The sequence below is a fragment of the Eleutherodactylus coqui genome, chromosome 8, assembly GCF_035609145.1.
Source record: "Eleutherodactylus coqui strain aEleCoq1 chromosome 8, aEleCoq1.hap1, whole genome shotgun sequence".
NCBI classification, from domain to species: Eukaryota; Metazoa; Chordata; class Amphibia; order Anura; family Eleutherodactylidae; genus Eleutherodactylus; species Eleutherodactylus coqui.
This window is the reverse complement of record NC_089844.1, coordinates 17,874,750-17,898,638: the sequence shown is the minus strand read 5'-3', so window position 1 is coordinate 17,898,638 and position 23,889 is coordinate 17,874,750. Positions and strand designations below refer to the sequence as shown.

The 23,889-nt window shown below is 49.2% G+C and overlaps 1 protein-coding gene across 2 annotated transcripts in view; it reads left to right on the top strand.

Annotated features, from left to right (window-relative positions):
* TMBIM1 (transmembrane BAX inhibitor motif containing 1) overlaps positions 1 to 4,736 on the top strand; it is a 57,859-nt gene extending 53,123 nt beyond the window's left edge. For both annotated transcript variants that reach the window (XM_066575227.1, XM_066575228.1), the window contains exon 12: positions 2,183 to 4,736. In XM_066575227.1, coding sequence (XP_066431324.1) covers positions 2,183 to 2,329 — 147 coding nt within the window. In that variant the 3' untranslated portion in view covers positions 2,330 to 4,736. The remainder of the gene's footprint in view (positions 1 to 2,182) is intronic.
* The last annotated feature ends 19,153 nt before the right edge of the window (positions 4,737 to 23,889 follow it).

The following is a 23,889-nucleotide window of genomic DNA, read 5'->3' as shown; positions in this document are numbered from 1 at the left end:
GGCAATTCTCTTCTGATGGGTTCACACGGGAGGGAATTGCCGGGGAGTTTCTGTGCTGATTGTCCGCACAGCAATTCTACCCGCGGCTCCTAATCACAGGATTAGCCAGCAAAGTGGACCAGATTGTGCAAAAATCTAGTCCACATGCTGCGGCCAAGCCGCACTGAAACTGACATGCCACGCGGAAAACAGACGCTGCATGTCAATTCTTTTAAAATTTCCGCAGCGGCCTCTCTCCTCTCTATGTGGATAGATGGCAGCAGTGGAGATGCAGGCGGCGAAGCTGCTTCCAAACCCGTGACTGCGGCCGCGGGTTTTGAAGCTGCGCTTTTCCTGCGTAAATCTTGACGTTTTTCAGTGCGGCCAAGCCGTGAGATTTCCGATGGATTTTCGTCCCGTGAGAACCCAGCCTTAGAAGTGCATTGAGTGGAGGGTCATGTATGTGCAGCGCTGCTCCATCCACATGGGGAAGTCGTGGTGCGCAGATGTTGGCATTGCTGGAGTCTCAGTGATCAGACCTGTTATTAGTGGGAAAACCCCTCTAGTGCCGCGGCGCAGGCATGTCCTTCCCTGCAGTCTTCCCCAGCAGTGCACTCGGTCAGCTTGACTCTCTTTAGAAGTCTGTGCTTGCGCCCTCTCATGGAGATGAATGGGAGTGCACGCACGCGGCCTTCTGAAACGAGTCAAGCGGTTGTCGCACGCTGACTTTGCCGGGGGGGGGGGTCACCGCAGAAACGGGACTGAGCGGGTGTAAATGAGGCTCCCCGGACTCCACATCCCCTACCAGTTTATGGTACGTGAGGGGATTCTCTTTAAAGTGGTTACTCCTTTATGTTTGGGTCTTTTCCTGTTTATGATCTATCCTCAGAACAGTTCATCAGTAATTGACCAGTGGGGGTCTGCCCCTCTAGATGCCCGCCGATCAGCTGATCACTGGGCCTGCTGTCACAATGGTGTTTGTGCTTATACTACCAAATCGGGCTCCTGCCATACCGACGGCGCTATCTGCTTCCAGCACTGACAGTGGGACCGGCGATCAGCTGTTGATCACCAGTTCTGAGGAAAGAACATCAGTAGGAAAAGTCTTGGAAAACTTTTGGATTGTATCAAAATATACCAAGCGAGGGCTCGTTCCCCCGGGCGCATGTAGAAAGCGAGGGCTCGTTCCCCCGGGCGCATGTAGAAAGCGAGGGCTCGTTTTCCCCGGGCGCATGTACCGAGGGCTCGTTTTCCCCGGGCGCATGTACCGAGCGAGGGCGCGTTCCCCCGGGCGGATGTACCGAGCAAGGGCGCGTTCCCCCGGGCGGATGTACAAAGCGAGGGCTCGTTCCCCCGGGCGGATGTACCGAGCGGGGGCGCGTTCCCCCGGGCGGATGTACCGAGCGAGGGCTCGTTCCCCCGGGCGGATGTACCGAGCGAGGGCTCGTTCCCCCGGGCGCATGTACCGAGCGAGGGCTCGTTCCCCCGGGCGCATGTAGAAAGCGAGGGCTTGTCCCCCGGGCGGATGTACCGAGCGAGGGCTCGTTCACCTGGGCGGATGTACAAAGCGAGCGCTCGTTACCCCGGGCGCATGTAGATTCAGTGCCTGAAAACGCACCATAGCAGTTCATATTTGCTGTTTATTTTGTTCCCATGGATTCCTCCGGCCTTCTGCATCAATGCGCTCGGATTAGGACTATTCGCTGCGTTTTTACATGATCCCATAGACTTTAATGGCCAATTTCAGTCAATGCGACGGGCTGCGATTTTTTATTTTTTTTTTCCAATGTGTAAAAACCGAACGTCTGAAGACCCTAATAATGAATGGAGGTCAGTCTGCTGTGTTACGTGCACATAATACGGAGCGCGAATATGAGGCCTAAGAGCCCATTCACACGGGTGTATGCGAGTGTGCCTGAGTGTATCCTCAGGCACACCTTGCATCTGACCGCCCATGGGCACGCGTCCTCGCACTGTCTGATACCTGTGGGCAGCGGATATTGCAAATCCGATTCTGGCCCGTGATGGACACCAGACTGGGACACGCTCCGATATATTTTTTTACACCTAGCACCTGTGTGATTACCCTAATTCAACGGGTCCCTGTGCCGTCCGTGAAGTACACCGGGCGCGCCAATGAATGAGCCCTAACGTATAGTAATGCCCGGTGTCTCATCTCACTTCTTTCGCTTCTCTCTGACAGTTCCTGGCCTACGACACCCAACTGGTGATCGGAAACCGCAAGCACACGATCAACCCGGAGGAGTACGTCTACGGGGCGATGAAGATCTACACCGACATCGTCTACATATTCCTCAACCTGCTGCAGATTGTGGGGAGCCGGACGTAGGAGGTCGCCGTTCTTCCGCCCGCGGCGGGATCATTTTTTCTCTCTGATTGATCATAACCATTTTTTCTGTGTCCAGCTCCTAGGACTCTCAGCCGTTCTGGGGCCCCGGGGCCCCTTCAGCCTCACATGTTAATAAGAGGCGCAGAATGTTAATTCTAACTTTTAAACCAAGTAGTTCCAAATTCAGTTCAGCCATTTTTTTAGTTATATGTATTGGGTGACAACCATAATGGCTGCCGTCACAGTTCCCGCAATGGTTGTCAGCGAGCTCATCCAGTGTCTGACTATGCAGCATTAAAGGGTTAATCCAGGATTAGAAAAGCATGTCTGCTTTCTTTCAAAAAACAGCGCCACACTTGTCCACAGGTTGTGTGTGGTATTGCAGTTTAGCTCTATTTACTTCCATGGAACTGACCTGCAATACCAGGCACAACCCATGGTGAGGTGTGGCGCTGTTTTTGGAAACAAGCAGCAATATTTTTCTAATCTTGGACGACCCCTTTAATGGAACTGGGGAATGTATCGCTGCTGGGCTAGTCAAGTTTGTCGTCCAGGAGCCTGAAAAATTTGACTGACAACTTTTGTGCCAGTTGAACACTGCAGATTTTTTTGTTGTTGTTGTTATTGTTGTCAATTTAAAGGGGTTGTCCAGTCGTAAACTACTAATGCCCTATCCACAGGTTGGTCATCAGTAGTAGACTATCGGGGTCTACTGCTGCCACCTAAAATCCCATCAATCAGCTGTTTACTGGGACAGTAGGCTTGTTCACTAAGCTCATGTGTGCAGGAAGCAGAGAGCTCCGTTCCCGCTGCAGTGGCCCGGTTTGGTATTGTTGGCATTTAAATAAATGGGAACTTGTCATGCAATACTAAGCCTGGCCACTGCATTTAGAACGGAGCTGTTTGTTTCCTGCAGAAATCGGTTCAGTGCAGCAGCCGGGTAAACAGCTGATCAGCAGAGATCCCCAGTATTGAATCCCCGCTGATCTACTATTGATGGGCTGTCCTCAGGATGGACCGTTAATAGTTTACAACTGGACCACCCCTTTAAAGGGGAAGATGACTGTAACCAGTATGATGTCAGTCCGCTTCTCCTAAGTGCAAGTCTCTTATTTCTGTGAGACCCCAGAGAAAGGTGACACCCTCCCCCGCCTTTCAATGAAGGGTTGTCCATAGGCCCTTTGTTTTAAGATGAGGTAACCAAAGGAAAGGGATGCGGGAGGTAATACAAGGGAGAGGGCGTCCTCCTCCAGGAAGGGCTAACTCTCCTGTCTCCTACTGTCCTGACACTCTTCATAAACTTCTAGTAGAACAGCGCCCTCTGCTGGCTGTGAACGACATCTCTGGATTTCTCTTCTGATGTATATTCATGTATTTTGCGTTTTTTGGTTTTTTTTAAGTGCCATTTATTCTGTATCTTTGTATTATATTAAGCGAGAAAAGCTCTTTAGTCGTGTACATAGAGAAGAGCCGCAGCGGCACACGCTACATATAACGGCAAGCTTTCTAAGCGACCTTTCGCGCCGGCACATTCCGTCAGCCGCGGTAAAGTCCACATCTAAATGCCCAGTTTGCCCTGCGGGTTACACTGCGTAATTCTACAGCAGCAAATGCCGCTGCATCCTGGCAGAAATCCTGCGCCCGCGTGGAAGGTCCGTGATACTTTGTATTCAGCTGCGTAGCCAATATACAACGTTGTAGATGAGTGAGAGTTTAGGGTTAATGTCTCTTTAAATGAGATGGAGGGGAAAAAGACATCTATTGTTTCCTGTTATCAGGCATGTTCGGTTAACTGTCATGACCCTAGGCATTCGGAGAATCTCCCGCCCCATGCGCAGTACTTTATACGACCCGCGACCGTGCTGGGAACCTCCCGTGACGGATACGAGCCGCTGCGGCACTATAAGGCGCTGATTTCACACGGGCAGAATTATTCCGCCAGGACGCAGAGGAATTTGCAGAAATCTGCCCCAAAATCCACGTGGCTGAAGGCAGATTTTAGTGCAGAACTGCAGGCAGATTTAAAGGGGTTGTCCAGTGCCCGGAGAATATCCCTTTAATAGAGCTGTCTGTGATTAAATAATAAACAGGGCATTACTTACCCCTCCGGCGGGATCCAGCGTTGTATACGCGGCGGTTCTTGTGACAGGGGCCGTCTCCGGAAGTCAGATGACCACTGCAGCATCACCGCCCATTCTCCAGGCACTGGCGCTCACATCCTCAGGACCATGATGCCGAGAGTCCAGGAACGTGATGCTGTGATTGGCTGCAGGGGTCACCTGACTTCCGGTGACGGCCACTGTCGCAACAAATGCCAGGACCGCAGCGCTGGATCCGAGGGGTAAGTAATGCTCTATTATTTTACTACAGACCACTCTATTAACCCCTTGAGTGCCGGGTTTCTTCCCCCCCCCCCCCCCCCCCCCCCCCCCTGTCAGACCCACCAGGGCAGGTTTTTTAAATGGGCCAATCGTTTAATTTCAACTAATTTTGCAGTCGCGTTCCAAGAGCCATAACTTTTTTTTATTTTTCCATTGACACGGCCGTATGAGGGCTTGTTTTTTGCGGGACAAGTTGTACTTTTTGATGGCTTCATTTTTGGGTATATATAATGTATTGCATAACTTTTGTGAAAAAAATTTGTAGGGAGATTAGGGGGAAAAAAAAGAAATCCTGCCATTTTGTTTTTTCAATTTCCTTTTTACGGCGTTCCGTGTGCGGAATAAATAATGTGATAACCTTTTTCTCTGAGTCGCACGATTCCGGCGATACCAAGTTTATACAGTTTTTTTATGTTTTGCTATTTTTGTACATTTAAAACATTTTTTTTTCTTAAGGCCGCCTGCAGACGGGCGGGTCGGATCCAGCAGCGAGAATTCTCGCCAAGGGACCCGACCCGAGCACCTGCAGGGACCAGCGCGTACTCGCCCGCGCCCGCCGTCTCCGGCTGTTTGATGTGCCGGCTTGCCTGCTGTTTGATGCGCAGTCACATAGACTGCAGCATGTAAAGGGTTAACACAGCAGAGATCAGAGGTTTTCTCTGATCTCTGCTGTAAGAGCTGGTACCTAGCTGTCCTCTGACAGCCCAGCACCAGCTCTCCCTGCCACAGAGACCATCGGCTTGCTTCTGACAAGCCTATGGTCTCTATAGCAACCTGTGAACAAAGCAGGACTTTAGAAGCAGGAGATTGCCGCAGATCGGCAATATCTTCCTGCTTCTCAATGTCCTGCTTTGTTCTCTGTGGGACAGTGCAGGCAGAGCACACTGTCACAGCTTGTGGCATTGTGCTCTGCAGCTCCCATAGAAATCTTACGGGCTATATGGCTATGAGCAGTGGAGCTTGTCCCGCAAAATTTCCGGGCGTGCCACTCAAGGGGTTAACCACACAGCCCCTTTAAGCCGTTGTCAATGATGCATCAACATCCGCACGTTAGCTGCACAGATTTTGGCGCAGAATATTCCACAGGACCGCAGCAGCTTCCACCGCATCCTGGCAGAATAATTCCACAAGGGTGAAGTTGCACTAATGGCTCCTTCGCACGACGTTGGCAGTTTTGGTGCATGAAGTATGCTTTTTTTTTTTTTTAACCTTTTCCGGCCCATGGGAGTCAATAACAGGAAGATGGGGCTGTGTTTAAAAAAAAAAAAATGCACCGCAATCCCCAAAAAAAATCGCACGGTTATCAAGTGCAACATGTGAAAATATTTTTAAAAATCTACATGATGCACGGGGCTTCTGCACAGAGACGAAAACTGCGCTGTGTGGACACGGCCAAAGTCGCCATTACAGGCATAGGAGAATTTGTTCCAGGGAGCGCGCCCGGTCGGAGGGTAAACTTGTAAATAAAGACAGCTTTTTACTGCATTGCGGTGTCGTGTGTGTTTTGTAAGCCGAGGAGGAGGATGAATAAATTCTGAAATCTACTTCCTCCTCTCTTCCCTCATGCTTTACACTGCAGCTCTGTTCTATTAATAGGGCTCATTCACATCTGCATTAGAGCTTTCAGTTATGTTTCTGCTTTTAAGAGGAACAAATGGCGCTGCAGACGCTATTTTGCCTGAAAACCGCCTTGTATCGGTAGGTAAATTGAATGTTGGCGAATGCCCAAACCAATCAGCGCCAGGCAGACCCCGATGCCCATTTTCCATCTTGCTACCTGGTTTTGGGATGGAAGAAAAAGAGTTGCATGCAGCGCTTTTTCCTCCAGTATTTGCAGCCGCCTCTGTGATGGAATCTCCGGCCAGAGGTTCCGAAGTAGATGTGAAGCCGGCCTTGGACAAGGTGCTGTCAGACTGTGCTTGGCCACACTTCTTTCTAGCTGAGCTCAATGACAATCAATATGGCCACCATTAGAGCTCCTGCTGTAGTGGCCCAGAATAACGTGGCCCCTCCATGATGTATGAGTGCATTTGTCTCGTGCTTTATGTTGTCAGTGTCCTTCATGTTGCATGAATATGATGTGTATTGCACCTCTGCAGCACTGAATGAGTTAACTGTCTGGTATGTGAGTGTTCGAGAAATGTATCTTGTCTGTCACGTGAGCGTGTGATATACATGTGGATGTGAGGCCTGAGTGTGGGGTGTCTGGTTCCGGTGCTAGCCTGTCAAGGAATCCACGCAGACACCTTTAGTCTGTGTGGGCCGGAATGGAGGAAGCTGAGAGACATCCCCAGCCGGTCCTGGGCCTGTTACACCCAGGAGATGCCAGTGGTGCTAACCCACTGAGGAACTGAGAGAGAGGGTGTGAACCGCCATCGCAGTGTGGAGTGTATGCCAAACGTGAGTGCCGACCGGTAGAGAGCTGGAGAGTAGAAGAGGTATTTGGGCCGGGCACGGAGCCCTACAGGTACCTGGGATTGTAGACTTCTCGGTGAACCCGTGACTTCGTCCCTGTTGCACCGCTTTGTGATTTCTACACCAATTGTCCTTCGATTGTATTGTACTTGGACTGTAAAGAAGTTTCACAAGCAAAGGAGCGTTGCTGACCATTCCCGACTTTGCTATTTAAACCTGCTCTGTGAGTATGGACCAGTTACTTCATCATCCGGATTCATCGAAGAAGAAGGAACGGTGGCGTCACCCGTGACAACAGTTTGCCAAGGTAAACCACATACTGGATTACCCTGTTGATGGCCTGCCCTCAGTTACTTGGATGGGTCCTGTGCTACCCTCAGGATGGGAGATGGTAGAGCCCCGTGACAAGGCCTAAACTCTACCTGCTCTCTCCTAGGCTGATGGCCCACTCCTTGGACACTGCTGGGTGGAGCCTCTATGGCGTCACGAACAGGATAATTCCTTTGTGCTTGTATTGTAAAAATGGAGAAGAAATTCTCCTCCGCCATTTTCCAGTTGCGGAGAAAAGTTATTGTCCGTGTCAGAGTTTAAGAAGAGGCATTTCCAGTTCTAAGGCCCTTTTGAGAGTTTCTAAACATCAAGGACAAGATCCCTCCGATCTTTTGAGTTGCTTTGAATAGTCGAGGACAAGATTCCTCCAGCCCTTTGAGCCTGTAGCAAGTATAGGGACATGGTTGCTGATCCTATGAGCCTTCAGGAATTAAAGTAAATACGATCACAAGTCCTCTGAGCCTAAGGATATTTAGCAGTGGTGAAAAACCGAGTCATCTGCCAGAAATGCAGAAAGAAAACCCCACTTCATCGTTCCAGTCTCAGTTATATATGTGGTAAAGATGCGCTACAAGGGGACTGTGTTGTGTTACTAGACCGTGTGGAGTTGCCCGCATTGCATAATGAGCAACAAACTACTAATATGGACTTAGACTGTGTGCTGGTGCAAGATGGCACCCAGCCTTCATCATCATCTTCACTTAGACCAAAGCCTGCGAAAATTTTCCACCTCTCTGTTCTCACTGAGGCTGTGAGAAAAGTAAGGGGGGGAGGTCAACCCTACCACCAAGCAAAACCTGGATCCAAGCCAGCTGCAACAACTTGAACACAGCCCAGGGAAGGAGTCAGCTGGATCGGTGAGTGCCCCACCGGACTTGTCTACGCAGACTCGCCAAGACACCGCAGAAGGAGTCCTGTCTCCCTACACCACTCTGTGTTGTGGGGGGATGAGCCTGAGTTGCAGGGGCTTGTTGTAAGTACCAACACCACGTCCTCACCACCTAGGAAGAAGGCTCTGGGACCGCGGCCCAAGGACTTGGTGCCCACCAGAAAGAGAGCACCTCCCGTCTCCAGCCCTTCGGAGGAGGAACCGCTGCCAGAGCCCCGTGAGTTGGTCCCTATGTCATATGCCGTACCAGCCGTGGATTGTTATCCACTAGTATAACCTAGAAGTGAGAGCGGCCATCCCACCGACCTTGTGTCCTTTCATCCGGGACTTCGGAGATCCGACCATGTGGCTCTATTTCACAGAAGGCAGCCAAAAAAGACGGAAGTCTACGTCGGCCTCTCACCAGCCCTCCAGAGTTACCTTCTGGTAAGGAGTCTAATAGGACTGTCCAGGACTTTCCTAATGCACGACGGCAGTCGGACTCTACTTGCTCTGAGCCGTTTGATCAGACCCTGGATGAGGAAGCAAGGGTACGTGACCCAGACAGTCCTTCTCACTCTGCTTCAATTGGAATAAGCTCATGGAGCAGTGTGACGTCCTGTTAGAGATGCCAAAAGTTGTAGTGGCCCATTCGTGGGATACTGCAGGCAATGATTCGCTACCCAAGCATACAGCTGGAGTTGGGAGGGTGTAGTGCATGGACCTGACACGGTGGCACTCACCAACTCCTGGTCCCGGAGGAAATTACCGCAGCAAAGGATAGGACTAGTAGTCCTCAGGATGAGGGGAGTAGAAGTTGTCAGTTCGTGACGCCAAGTGTGTCGTACCTCGGGTGCTCAGGAACGGTTGAGGCCCGGTAAAACCTTACTGAGTTTAAACTTTGCATACAGATAATTTTAGGTACATTCACGGCAGCAGCTACAGGCAGAAGCTCAGAGGTTAGGAGGCAAAAATACACAGGAACATAGTCCATGTTATCTATATGTCACTGGTCCTGGATATATATATAAAATATATATTATACACACACACCGGATGAGGCAAAAAGACAAGATCCTCTCCATATACTTCCTGACAAGACAAAATGACTCAGAAGAAGACCTAGTTTAAATGCACCCCACACATTCTCCGCATGGGTGTCAAAATCACGTACTTCTGTGTGGTGATCCCTTGGCGGACGGCCACACAGGAAAAATAGCTCTCTCTCTCTCTCTCTACCTCTCCTCCCCTCTCCTCCCCTCTCCTCCCCTCCCCTCTCCTCTCCTCTCCTCTCCTCTCTCCATACGCTACGGGATGTCGTTCCTCCTCTTCAATCTTCACCAACATGGGAGCTGAGGGTGCTCCCATGCAGCTCTGTGTTAGCTCCGAGTAGCAGGTAAGAGAAAACTCTGCTCCAACACAGAAAGAAAAAGACCCCTTCCCGCTCTCAGACACTTACATTTATCACCTCACTTGTACCACATGACACAGTAGGAATAGATACATTCAGCATGCAGCAGAGCTGACAGGCAATGATTTTAAGGGAGTTAACCCTTCAGATGCTGCAGCTGTGCCGCACACATACAGAAGATAGGCATGACAAGTTTGCACAGTGCATCCACATAAGACAGATATGTATGTGTTGCGTCCAACTGGACCTGCAATATCCAAAACAAACGAAAAAAAGCACAACTGTGCAAAGGAAACATAAAACTACGGGAAATCCTCTCCTTATAAACCCCTAACCCAGGAGGGGGCCCTGCCTACTCGGCGGGACGATCGCTCCGATAGGTGCGGACCTGAACGCGTGCCTGGGCCACTGACACGTCCCTATCAGGGAGCCCTAGAACAAAAGAAAGGGAAACAGAAAACCAAACAAAGCAGAAATATGGACTTAGCTCGTACGGAGGAGTTTCAACCAGGATGTGTTCCTCAGTAGCTGTCCAGCGGCAACTGAAGCATTGTCCAGCACTGGGGTCAATACTAGCACTGCTTAAATAGGAGCAGGGCTATTCAGCACCAGGTGAGGACTGACATTACTCTTGCAATCACCACAACCCCCTCAGCTCCAGGAGAGGTAGGAATACTGCTAAACCCAGGTCTGGCCTGAAAGCAAGGTGGGAACCTCTAACGGCTGCAACAGTATGACAATTATGGAGGGGTCCAGGATGATGTTCTGGGACACCACAGCAAAATGCCCACCCCTATAGGGTATAGCACGGCCTTAAAGGTGGGAGAGCCAGTAAGACCACCAGTATTTTCTAAGATTACCTGGTGCTGAAAGAAAAGACTTTCATGATTATGGGCTCTTGTTAAGAGACTCTTGTTTGCCCCTTGTTAGCCCCAAAATGGACTACAAAATGAATCTTCCCCTTACATAGCTTTGTTTTGTATATTGATCATTTTGCAATGTTTTCTACTGTGATTCACATGATGTGAATTGTGCGTTGTTCATTTGTTTAAGCCATGTGCAGGAGGGTAAAGAATGTTTGGAGAAGTAAAGTGATCTGTATTGCACAAGACTGCTTGTGTCTGAGCGATTGTATGCTAATGTGTTTGAGAGGTTTCTATCTACATGTCTCCTTCTAACCCACTTACATGGGAGTCAGCGTCTGACTGCAATCTCCTCTGTCAGAGGGGATTCAGTCATTGTAATTTTTTCTCAAACTCGGTTGGGGGTATTGACTTCCAGCTACCGCCCTTCACAAAGTCGTTTCCAAGAAAGTGATGGTCATTCCACTTATCCTGTGTTCTTTGAACCTGTCAGTCACACTCTTCTATTTTTTGTATCAACAATGTTGTGTTCATTAGTCTAACTTAGTCTTTTTGGAGAAGAGGTATATAAATGCCCTATAGGAATGCTATTGCATCTTGGATTCTGTTCAACCTAGCAGTAATCCTCAGTGGTAATGGCCATGCCACTTGACATACACACGGTCATAAGTAATGCTTTCCAATGAAAGTGTTAGAGATGGGGTTTCCACTAGGGGCGCCGCTGTCCGGGTGAGGCAGAACGCTCGTCTTGCAGCTGAGGGGGCCCGGCCTGGTGGCAGTGTCTGGGGTTCCCCAGCTCTGGTGCTTGGTCGGGGCAGTCGGCGGCGCGCCCTGCCTATCCGCTGGTCGGCCATGCGGCGCTCTGGTCAGTGCGCGCCGCTGGGAAAGCCGACATTATGATTCCCTCTCGTGTCATGTGACTTCTCCCCACCCCTCTGGGGAGTTCTGCTTATATACCTGGCTGGGCCAGACACTGGTTGCCAGTGTTTGGTTCTGACTCCGTCTGCCTTCACCCGCATTATTGATATGGCCACTTGTGTTCTGAATTCGGCTTCTATTCTGACTCTGTTTTCGGTTTGTCCTCCTGTACTGCGCATGCGCCTTTCTGGTTTGACCTGGCCTGTTTCCTGACTTCTCTCTGTTTTGCTTAGTTGTTTGCATCTTGTCTGCTACGCAGTACCCACCTGCCGGTCTCCCTGTCCCTGGTGCATCGCAGGGACCATCGCCCAGGGGCCTAGCCCAGGGGTGTAGGTAGGGACACGGGAGAGGGCTGGCGTAGGGACCCCCTGTCCACCTGTCCCGGCCAGCCATAACAAAAAGTGACCTTTTTAGGTAGTTTATGTGCACTAGGATGGGTAAGCTCTGAGTAGTTACCAGAGGGGGAGTAAGTGTTAACGTTACGCCTTGCACGCTTCATGATTGCACAGTGAGTCCTTCAAAAGATTTTTGAGTAGCACGCTGAAATTATCCCACTCCGGAACTTAACTCTGTTTTGAAGAGACACCGAGGTCGGCTTGTTTCAAGTAGGGGGGGACAGTAGTGGTCCAGAATAACAGGACCCCCTCCATGATGTATGAGTGCATTTGTCTCATGCTTCATGTTGTCAGTGTCTTTCATGTTGCATGAATATGATGTGTATTGCACCTCTGCAGCAATAAATGAGTTCATTGTGTGGTATGTGAGAGTGTCTGAGAAATGTATCTTGTTGTCTTTCACAAGAGTGTGCGCTATATATGTGGATGTGAGGCCTGAGTGCGAGGTCTCTGGTTCTGGTGCTAGCCTGTCAAGGAACCCATATAGACACCCGTTTTGTGTCGGCCGGAATGGAGGAGGCTTAGAGACATCCCCAGCCGGTCCTGGGCCAGGAGATGCCAGTGGTGTATTAACCCACTGAGAGAGAGGGTGTAGTCACCCGTGACAACAGTTTGCCGAGGTAAACCGCATACTGGATTACCCTTTTGATGGCCTGCCCTCAGTTACTTGGATGGGTCCTGTGCTACCCTCAGAGTAGGAGATGGTAAAGCCCCGTGACAAGGCCCAAACTCTACACACTGTCTCCTAGGCTGAGGGCCCGGACGCTGCACTGCCATGGCTGCCGCCCAGCGGTCCCGGACTCATGAACAGGACTTATAATACTGTAGAACTTTGGTTCCTGTTGGACGAGTGTTAGTGGCGCTAAAAGTTGTGCAGTCACTCTTACTTCTGCGTCCCCCTGCCCTAACGATACGCTATAAAGACGCTAAGAATGGCGCACAGTTTATACCTGCACTTTAAAGTCCTAATGCAAAAGTAAAAGTTGCTGAATGTCAGTCCTAGCAGGTGAACGGTCAGCGGAGGAGTATCTCATCAATAGATGTTTATTTGCTGGCTGACTCATCCTTTCCCCTCTCACAGGAGTCGGCACAGCGTTGTTACTATGTGACCCTCCACCCCCCCCACCCCTACTCACATCAACAGCTCAACTGTACTGTCATTATACAAGTACTTGAGTGCCGAGCTTCTCAATCAGTGTTTCCAGAGCGGCACTTGGAGATTTTTATTTTTAGCTTATCTTAGAGATAAATTTGCATGCAGCAGATTTTTGTTGCTGAAGAAGCTGATAGGAAGGGCCCCGAGACCACCCAGGGGCCCCTTCTTTCAGCTTCTTCAGCAACACAAATCTGCATGCAAATGTATCCCCAAATTTCAGGTCTGGGGGCTCACCTGGTTCCAGGATAAAGTATGGGCTGCTGACAGATACCACCAGTGGGGCGGAGGACCTCTTCCTGCTGGGGCTTGGCTCTGGTACCAGGGCTCAAAACTCGGCCATTGTGGCCCGTACATCCCAAAGTGCGTCCATCCGGTCGTACTTCTGCATCAAGTGAGAAAGCGGCTTGTGATGGGACACAGCGATGAGCCGGCCGTGATGCTGCTATATGGTTTATTCCAACAAATATGGTCAACAGCTTCTGAGTTTTTGGAGGTTTTCTCTTAAATATTGCAAACCGAGTGTTTTAGGAGCCAATGGCTGTAAGTGTCCCCCTGCCCCGACACCACGAGGACAGGCTCTTATTAACTCTGCAATATTCGTCTGAGGAATCGCAGACACTTGATATAAGCAAACATGAAAGGGTGGCGTTGAGTTTGTGTCTTGTCCACTTACTCCAGCAAGTAGTCAGAAGTAGTCAGACTCCACATAGGTTCTCAGAGTCGAGTTTGACGCTTTCTAGTAACGGTGTGTACAACTCCGTAATACTCCATGTATCTGAGCAACTGAACAGTCCTTGAATCACGTCATCGCGGTTAGGAGACACGTGGTCGATGATGGCGGCACCAGGGTAGTCCCAGATGTCTGAGGCTGAATTGCTTTTGATCCTGATGGTTTGGGGATAACCTAGAACTTGCTTTACAGACCACAGCTGTGTTCCTGCACCCAGCTGCATCCGCTCTGCAGCAACCTTCTACATGATATACATTAAACCCAGAGCCAGAGCACCTCTCAATCTCGCCAGAGGACGAACGCACGGACACACTAGACCAGGAGCTGCAAGGAGGTCCAGCTCATCCAATGGGAACATTTCTAAAAAAATTACCATAATGCACAAAAAATGCTCTAAATCCACTGATGCGTTTCTGGCGCCATCCAGCTACCTTAGGGAACGCCATACGCAGAGAATAGAACGCATTGATATTTGCCCCCTACATCCAATCTGTGGCCTGAACATGTCAGCTGCACCTCAAGAACATCGCAAGAATCCGCTCTTTTCTCACTGTGGACGCGCTAAAAACGCTCACTGTTGCCCTCTTCCACTCTCGCCTCGATTATTGCAACTCGTTGCTGATCGGCCCCCCGCACCAGACTCTACCCTCTCCAATCCATCCTGAATGCGGCAGCCAGGCTCATCTTCCTGTCCAGCCGCTACTCGGACGCCTCTGCCCTGTGCCAGTCACTGCACTGGCTGCCCGTTAAATACAGAATTCAATTTAAACTCGCCACCTTCATCCACAAAGCCCTCCACAGCGCCCCCCTATATTGCCTCCCTCATCTCAATCCATCACCCAGCCCGGGCTCTCCGCTCTGCTAACGAAACCAGACTGAGCGCCCCTTTAATTCGAATTTCTCATTCCCGCCTCCAAGACTTCTCCAGAGCAGCACCAGTCCTCTGGAACGCACTACCAAAGGCTACCCGAGCAATCCAGGACTCGCAGAACTTCAGGCGTGCTCTAAAAACGCACCTCTTCAGGGAGGCATACCGCATTCCCTAAACAAACCCCTCTGTACTCCGCCTGATAACATGCTCCCTGACCTACTGACTGCGATCCCTGCTAGCCGTCATCAACCGCCCCTGCAGTCATACTGTTTCTGCCGTCACACAGCTAAATGTCTGACCATTGTCTATGTATATCACCCCTCACTCTCCACCCCGCCATACTGTGCACATCTCCAGCCCTTTACCTTCTGTATCCCCCCATTACTTGTAGTATGTAAGCTCGTTGGAGCAGGACCCTCACCCCTATTGTTTCCATCAACTGATTACTACATGTAACCGTGGTTCTGTAATGTTTGTACTTTTGTCTCTCTGTGTCCCCCTGTCTATGTAAGCGCTGCGGAATATGTTGGCGCTATACAAATAAAGTTTATTATTATTATTATCAGTGGGTTCATTCTCACTCTCTTTTTGTCACGCACATGAAAATAAAGCTGCATGCGCTATGACAGATGCACGACTGCACTCTCAATACCTGCACAATTGCGCAGAAAAAAGAACATATCTGAAACACATTAGACTAAAGAGCTTTTAAAATCGCGGTTGGGGGGGTGGGGGGCTGGCCCTGCGAGAGCAAAAAGTTCAGTAATATGTGCTAAAGTGCATTGTGCATGGCGCTCATGCAAGTGTTTTTGCGCACACACCGGTGTGCAGGGGCCCTTTAGTCATAGCAAGTAAAATAAAAAACAGTGTATTTAGAACCCCTAGAAGTTGTCAGATGGTCCTGCGACAAAGCTGTGAGGGCAGAGTTGTAATTATCCAATCCATTTGCAAACTCCAGCATTTATATTGTTTGATATAAATGGATTCCGGCGATCGCACCGACCGCCGGCAATAATAAACAGGAAATTACGACAGTGACAATATAAGTAACCCAATTTATAACCAAGTATAATAGAAAGTGAGCATCGCGGGTTATAAGGGCCTCGCTGTCAATCACTTCTCGGAGGGAGACCTGATGGAACAACGGGCTGCAGATGTAAAATCTAAAAGCTTCTCTCTTCAGAAGAAGTGGCCCAACGCCCCCATCTGATTGGACGCCTACGTTTCTCAATTCCATAAACTCTGAGCGAGGAACCCGACCTGTTATGGTAATAAATCAAGTGTTTTCAGGCGTTGGACACATTAGAATTTGACAAGGAATTTATGTCCTGAAGATGTTCCCAAGAACGCAGCCTTGAGGTCCAACATAGAACTCGTCACAGGTGACACATGCCAGAGCAGAAATAACAAACTCTGATTTAAGGTGCGATTATCATTCCAAAAACTGTTCAAACAAACTAAAGTGAACAATAATCAATTATTTCAAACACGAGCCAATGACCGAATGACAAACGAGAATCGCGCGCTTCTCATTCGTCGTTCATTTTCAGCCTGCATAAAAATCATTGATGGCTTCTTGTTGCATTTAAACACTGATCGTTTAGTGCTTCACATATGCATGTATGCAAATATGGGAGGTGGAACAATACCTCTGCAGCGCCACCTATTGGATGGCAGCATTCCTGCAAATCAATGTCTGACCCTTTTTTACAGTTCTTTATAACACTAACTGGGAAGTAAACAAAAGCCAGAATCCATACACAGCTGTTTGGGGGGGTTTGCCCCTCATCAGTGTGCAGTGGGGATCTGGCTTAGCTAGTGAGAGTGAGCTGGACATTGGTTTTCTCCAGCAAGTTTCAGGGTATTTTGTAGCTTCCAAAATGTATAGTGTGCACACATCATCGACCAGATCAGACACAAGCTATCAGTCTCATATCCAAAATGGCTCTCTGGGCAGAAACACCCAGACGGCCCCTTTTATTGTAAAGCATAACACCTGCCCTTTAATGGGCGTGCAACAGATTACATCAGTAACATATAGGATTCTCATTTGTCATATCATATAGAATCCCCCCTCCTTCCTGCCCACCTTCTCTCAACTCCAATGTATAAGCAAGTCTTTGTCTTACAAATATGTGCTCAAACCTGAAACTGAAAGTAAGTATCTCTTTGTTGAAGAAGATTCTGTGTGGGGGGATGAGAAAGGACTGGGAAAACACTCAAGATGAACACAAGCAATAACATATAACACTGTGATTTAACTCTCTCCTTATGCAGCAGAGTTCCACATTAGGCTGAAGTCACAAAACACATATCTTTTCACCATTGTCCAGCAATTACTATAATAAATTATGCAGTCATTAGCCTCTAAGAGTTAAAGTCACTACAGCTGCGTAATACCTGTAGTTTAGTACAAATCAATAGACATTTTACACTGACTAATCATCATGTCTATCACAAGAGGCCTATGACATGAGTCAGGATGGGGGGGGTCGTCTCTCCTTAAGGAGAGCACCTAGAAGATGTGTGAGGAGACTTACAAGGCCATGCAAACTCCTCTGGGAAACATGTGCAAATAAGGAAGATGGATGCTCTTCCTGGTGTGAATTGTCGTTGGTTGGGCCTTCGCCAAAGGGTCCAATGACGTGTTCATAGCCAGGAGTCCGGGGACCTGGGTTTGCATTCAGGTCGCCGAGCACTATGAGTACATCATGCGTAGGGATGGACTGCACGGTGGCGGCGAGCTGGTCATAAAAGGCACCTTTGTCTGCAGCTGTGTGTTCTTCAGTTGGTGCATATGCCACAATGATGTGTTTGTATGTTTTGGGAGGAATAAAGATCGTCTATTTTTGCACCTCAACTGCTGCCTTCACCACCTTCTTCCAAGTGTCTACATTCAGTGGTTTTACCTGGATCTTAACCACGGTGGGCGTTGCAGGAGACCTGTTCAGCCTGGTTGGATATACGTAGTGCTGCTGTCACATCTATCGTTTCTGTATGCCACAATGATGGACATGTGACCATGATGATGAACAAACCTGGCATACAGCAGACATGAAGAGATCGGATGCCACATTTCCATGGACTGATTTATGGGAGGGCGAAGGATCAGTGCCACTCCCTGGGTGTGGTCAGAGCCACCAGAGTGTAATATGGTGGCGCCATTAACCTCGCACTGGTCATGATGCAGTAGACGAGCTTCGGTGACGCCGGCTACAGTGATGTTATAATTCACACCGGATGCTGTCATTCTGTGCCTCAATGGGTCTCACGGTGGCAGGGTCCTGGTTCCAGAGACGTAACATTCATAGGTTTACCTGGATATCCAACGAGGGACGTACAAAAAAAGAACTGGACCATATACTCATTCGTCATCACAATTCTGTCAAATCGTGTCGAGCCTACCGCGGGGCAGAAGCTCCAGCAAACACAGACCACCGTTTGCTTGTTGCCGAAATAGCAGTTCCACTCCGTCTGCCCCATAAGACCAGGTCACAACCTTCATTAAACGTTGACGCCCTGAGGAAAAATCCAGCACTCGAATGTCAATACAATATCGCAATCAAAAACCGGTTCCACATTCTGGACAATCTCCCAGATGAACCAGAGGCAGCTTGGAATGTCACAAGAGACAGTATCTGTGAAACCACAAAGACCGTTCTCTGATATCGGCGTCCCCGTAGGCAGCCCTGGCTAACGGACGACACTATGCAGGTCCTTGAAGTGAAGGCAAAACCTGCCTTAAAAACGACCAAGCGCAATGTAAGAGACTAAAGGGTGTGTTCCGGGCAAAGGCCAAGAAAGACGGGGAGCTGTACTATAATGCTCTGGCTGATGAAGTTGAGAAGGGCCTAAACTCAAACAATCTAAGAGCAGCATCCAAAACAGTCGCCAGAATCCGAGGGTCCTCAGGGACCAGCCGGCATACACCAATCCACAAAGCCAATGGCAGCCCTTGTACCAACCATGATGAGACACTTCAACGATGGCGTGAACATTTCTCATCCACCCTAAACCATCCACCGGCTAACCCGTGCCATGACCTCGTTGACCTCGCATCCGTTGCTGTCGATGACTATTCTGTGCCTACGGATGCTCCGTCACGGGAAGAGGCCTATTCTGCTATTCAGAAAGTTAGATACGGACGCGCCGCCGGCTCAGATGGCATTCCACCTGAACTGCTGAAATGTGCAATCGAGCCGATAAGCACTGCTTTACATCAACTATTTCTGCGCGTCTGTTCTTGTGGGAAAGTCTCCATCGAATGGAAGGAGGGCATCATCCTCGCCCTGTATGAGGGAAGGGCCCAAAAACAACATGCACTAAGCTACAGGCCGATAACGCTCCTCTCGGTTCCCGGTAAGTTCTTTGCACACGTTCTACTCTCAAGGGTACAACCACTCTTGACCTCCAAGCAGAGACCCTAGCAGTCAGGCTTCACGACAGGGCGCTCCATCGTGGATGCCATACTCGCTCTTAGGCTCCTCTCAGATATACATAGAGAATTTAACAAACCGCTCATCGTCGCATATGTCGATCTCAAGGCTGCGTTCGATTCAGTCGACAGAGAAGTCCTCTGGAAGGCCTTACATGGCATTGGCATCCCCACATACCTTCTAAACCTACTAAAAGACACATCAGGGCACATCTGGCAAAGTCCATATCAACAGTTCAACCTCTGCTAGTTTTGAGACCTCGTCTGTTGTTCGACAAGGTTGCGTCTTGGTTCCCGCACTCTTCTGCAGGAACCAAGACGGAGTACCACTTCACTGACCTGGACTACGCCGACGATGTTCCACTCTTGGATGTCACATCTAATAATCTGAGACACTCATTAGAACAGTTTGATTTTGAGGCGTCCTGTCTTGGGCTTCACATCTCCTGGCAAAAAACCAAGCTGCAGAATCTAGGAGTCGGCGCAATCCCTCCGGACCTAGACTTAAACGGACAGAGAGTCGACGCTGTCAGTGAGTTTGTGTACCTCGGAAGTGTTCAGCACACAGATGGGAGGGTGCTTCCAGACATCTTGCAGAGAATAGCACTGGCAGCCTCGGCGATGAGGTCCCTGGATAAACTCTGGCAGAGGCAGAACATAACACTCAGGACTAAGATTCGATTCTACCAGACCTGCGTTATGCCAATATTATTGTATGGCTTAGAGACCTGGACCTTGCTGTCGCAAACCACTGGGTGTTTGGAGTCCTTTCACATGCGATGCCATCGCCAGATTCTCCGTGTCCGTTGGTTTGACTTTATCACATACAGGCTCGCACAGGGCTTGAGCCAATTCCAAAAAAATAACAAGGAGACGACTTGCACTTTTTGGTCATGTTGCCGGCTTTTCAGAAGCTGTTCCGGCCCACGGTGCTCTAACCGCAGCAATTGCTAGGAAAATCGAGAGACGACCCCCTGCCGGATCGTGGAGGCCTACTGGTCATCCGTGGCACTCGTGGGTGCTACAGATAGGCAACGGTACCTCCTCCAACATCAACACCAAATGGAACAATGCTCTCGGTCGTGGTCATTCTAGAGCAGCGCTACAGACCCTTGTCGTGCAAGCGAGATGGCTAATTAACTTCCTGACCCACATCACAGGCCTCTCACCAGCCAAGCCAGAAACGTACTGCACACTGATATGGGGCAATCACCCCGAAACGTCTGTCTGTGTATGGATTCTGGATTTTAGTCAATTCCCAATCATTATTATAAAAACCTGTATAAAGGGTTGGATATTGAGTTGCAGGAATGCTGCCTTCCAATAGGTGGCGCTGCAGAGTTATTGTTCCATCTCCCTGATTTGCAAACATTCTTATGTGAAACGCTGCTCAAACGGCACAAGCGGTGAACGAGCCGACAATGGTTTTTATCCTTGAATACAATGAAGGCCGAGTGAGAAGCGAATGATCCTCGTTTGGCATTTAGTCATCGGCTTGTGTTTAGATTGAAGGATTATCGATCACTTTCACTCATTTGATTGATTTTTTGAACAATACTGTCCCATCTAAAAGCACCCCGGGCCTCTCTCACACGGGCGCTTTATCCTGGCTATCATGCCGTGATAAGCGTTGGCCGAACATTGCGACCATCTGAAGTGTTGGATTCCGAAGCATTTGTTCAGATAGGCGTAAAATCGGCCGCCCGAAAAATATACGACTTTCCTATCTTTTGATGGAATATGTAGCCGGTTCCCATAGACTACTATGGGAGCCTTTGAGAGCCATCAGAAAAGGAGAGGGGGAGGGAGTTTAGCAGCAGGTGACATTGTTAAAGTCCCTCCCCTTGCCAGAAGCTCCCATAGGATCCCACAGCAATAACCCGCCATAGCACGCTATGGAAAAACGATCATGCACATGAGAGGAAACCAATTGCGGTTTTCACAAATGAAAAATCGCAGCAATGGAAGCCGTCCGACCCGCAGCCCTGCGGATTCCATGTGAAGAGCAGGAGATTTAAAAAAAAAAAAGTATACTGCGCATGTGCGGCCGCACACATAAGGAGTACACACTAAAGAAGACACGGGCAGGTACGCAGGGTCACTGGCTGCAGGCACAAGCGGCTTCTGTGCGGGATTTCCCATGTGAAACCCATATGTGCCGTGGACATGAAGTCTAAGGGTAGTTTCACACTGGCGATCGCGATATTGCGTTTTTGTCCATGGGATTTTTGAGTGTTAGCACTGCTTTTTGTTGCAAAAACACTGCTGCCGTTTGCGATTTTGCCACAATTTGGGGGGGAAAGTCAAAAGGATGTTAAATATGTATTGCGCAAAAATCGCAAGTTTGTGTGTTGTGAAGCGATAAAAAGGAGGTTTCATAGGGAAACATGGAAAATTTTTTTTAAAAATCGCAAAACGCAGAAACATAGGACAAGCTGCAATTTTTTTTTTATCGCAACACCGCATGAGTGAAAACATTGCAAATCTAAAGGAAACCATTCAAAGTCATTGGTTTGATAATTCAGCATTTTTACCCTCTCTCATTGCGCAATTTTATTGCCCGTGTGATACCGCCCTAACGCCATGTTTATGGTGCATTTACCCAGGTGAGTGCGATATTGGTCTCAGAAAGACGCGATTTTTCTGCACTCATATCGCACTCGTGTGTCCATGGAAGCTTCATGCGACGGTGAGGCCATTTTTAATCCTAATCCTACTGAAAAAATGTAATTTTGATGCGTTTTGAAAAACGTGTGTAAAAATCACGTTTGGCGATGCGAAGCTATTTTCTCCCAAGCTGCATCACACTCACATAGAAAATCGCCATTTTACAAGAACAATATCGGTGGGCGGTGTAAATATATCCTAAGGCCTTATTCACAAGACCGTATGCGTAAAACGCTGGCAGAGACCGTGTATGGCAGCGAGTGCACTGCGATTGGCCGCGTATCTCACGCACGCAGACATACGCCGTGTGACCCTTTTTTTTTCTTGAATGCCGCCCATACGAGCTGTGGGACATGTGTGATAATGAGGTATATGAACAGCAGATGCCATCTTGGAACAACCCTTTAATGGGTACCCGGGCGGCGGTGCTGATGTCATACGGCGGCAGTTGGTGCGGCCCACTCCTCTGTCTGGCATCCAGATTGCAGTACTGCGGTCATTCTTAGGCTGGGTTCTCATGGGACAGAAATCCCATGGAAGGTCTGCAGCAGAACCGCACGGACATTCTGCGAGATTTCTGCAGTGGAGAGGCTGCTTCTAAGTCTGCGCCATTTGGTGCGGGTTTGAAGCGGCTTGTCCATCTGTATTCTTCTGCGGAAATCTCTCCCCATGGAGAGGAGAGCCCGCAGCGGAAACAGTGATACAATTGACATGTCGCGGATTAGATTTCCGCGCCACATGTCAGTTTCCGCGCGGCTTTTCCACAGCGGCCTGTCCGCAGTAGGTGGAGGAGATTTTTGCAAATCTCGTCCACTTTGCTGCTTAGTCTCAGGCTTAAGAATACATGCGGAATTTGAGTGCGGAGAGTCCGCACAGAAATTCTGTGGCGATTCCGCCCCGAGTGAACCCAGCCCTAGCGGGGTTATTGTAGCCTTTTAATTGTTGATACTTCTGTAATTTGCGCATTGGTCGGACCGCTAAACTCGTTAGTTGTATACTTCCACCTCGGACATGTCGTTTCACTGAAGGCGTTTCTGTGCCAGTTCTTCATTTCCACCGCTGGATGTCGCTGTTTACTACACATCGCGCCCCCGACCGCGGCGCTCAGCCTGACGGACGATTATGTACTTTATGCCTAACGAGCCTCTGTGTATATACAGATGTATTCTCCTTCTAGTCTATGTCTTCCTGTCTTATATGGTACCACACCCTTACGGTGCCCTGGGCCGCGCTCACGTTTGCGTTGGGGTCAGGTCCGGGTTTCCGTTTTTGTAGGTGAGAAACTGAAATGAAATGGAAAAAAATATCTTTTTTTTTCCTCATCGATTTCTGTCAAGTTTCCGTTTTTTTGGATGAGTAGATAGCTCAGCCTGCCGCATTATGTTTTCGTCCAAAAAAACGGAAACCTGGCGGCATAGAAGCAAACTGAAGCCTTTCTGTCTGTTTTCCGTTTTTTTAAAACCCCATCGAAATCGCAGGGGAAAAAAAATGGATCCTTTTTTTTAGCCTTATTTTAGTTTCTGTCCTCCAAAAACGGAACAGAGCGACGGAAACCCTGACTGTTCTTTGGATGCAGAAATGCTGCGAAATTTCCTCCGTGTCTTTTTTGAACCGGACCGGTACGTTTTATAATGATGGAGGTATATGATAAGCCCCGCCCCTGACCACACCCCTTGTCCCGCTTTGACCCTGGGAAAATCCGGTCACCTTCGTCACCATGGTAGCCTGGGGCCTAGTGAAGGCTTTGAGGCCTGCTGTAGATTTCATCCTACAAACCGGGCTGTGCCAGGTCATAGAGTTATAGAATAGGGGATAACCTTATGATTGATGGGGGTCCGACCGCTGGGACCCCAACCATCCCAAAAACAGGGACTCCGAAGCTCCCCACATGCATGTGCGCCACTGCTCCATCCGTTACAATGGGAGCCCAGGAGACCCCCATTGGTATGACTATAGCAGCAGCGTGCACGTGCGACCTCCGCTCTGTGCATGGGGGGACCTTCAGCACCCCTGCTCTAGCGATCGTTGAGAGTCCCAGCGGTCAGACCCCCCCGATCATATCATCGCGTCTGTAAAAGTCCAATGTATTAAAATATCACATTAATCATCGCGCCGGGTGA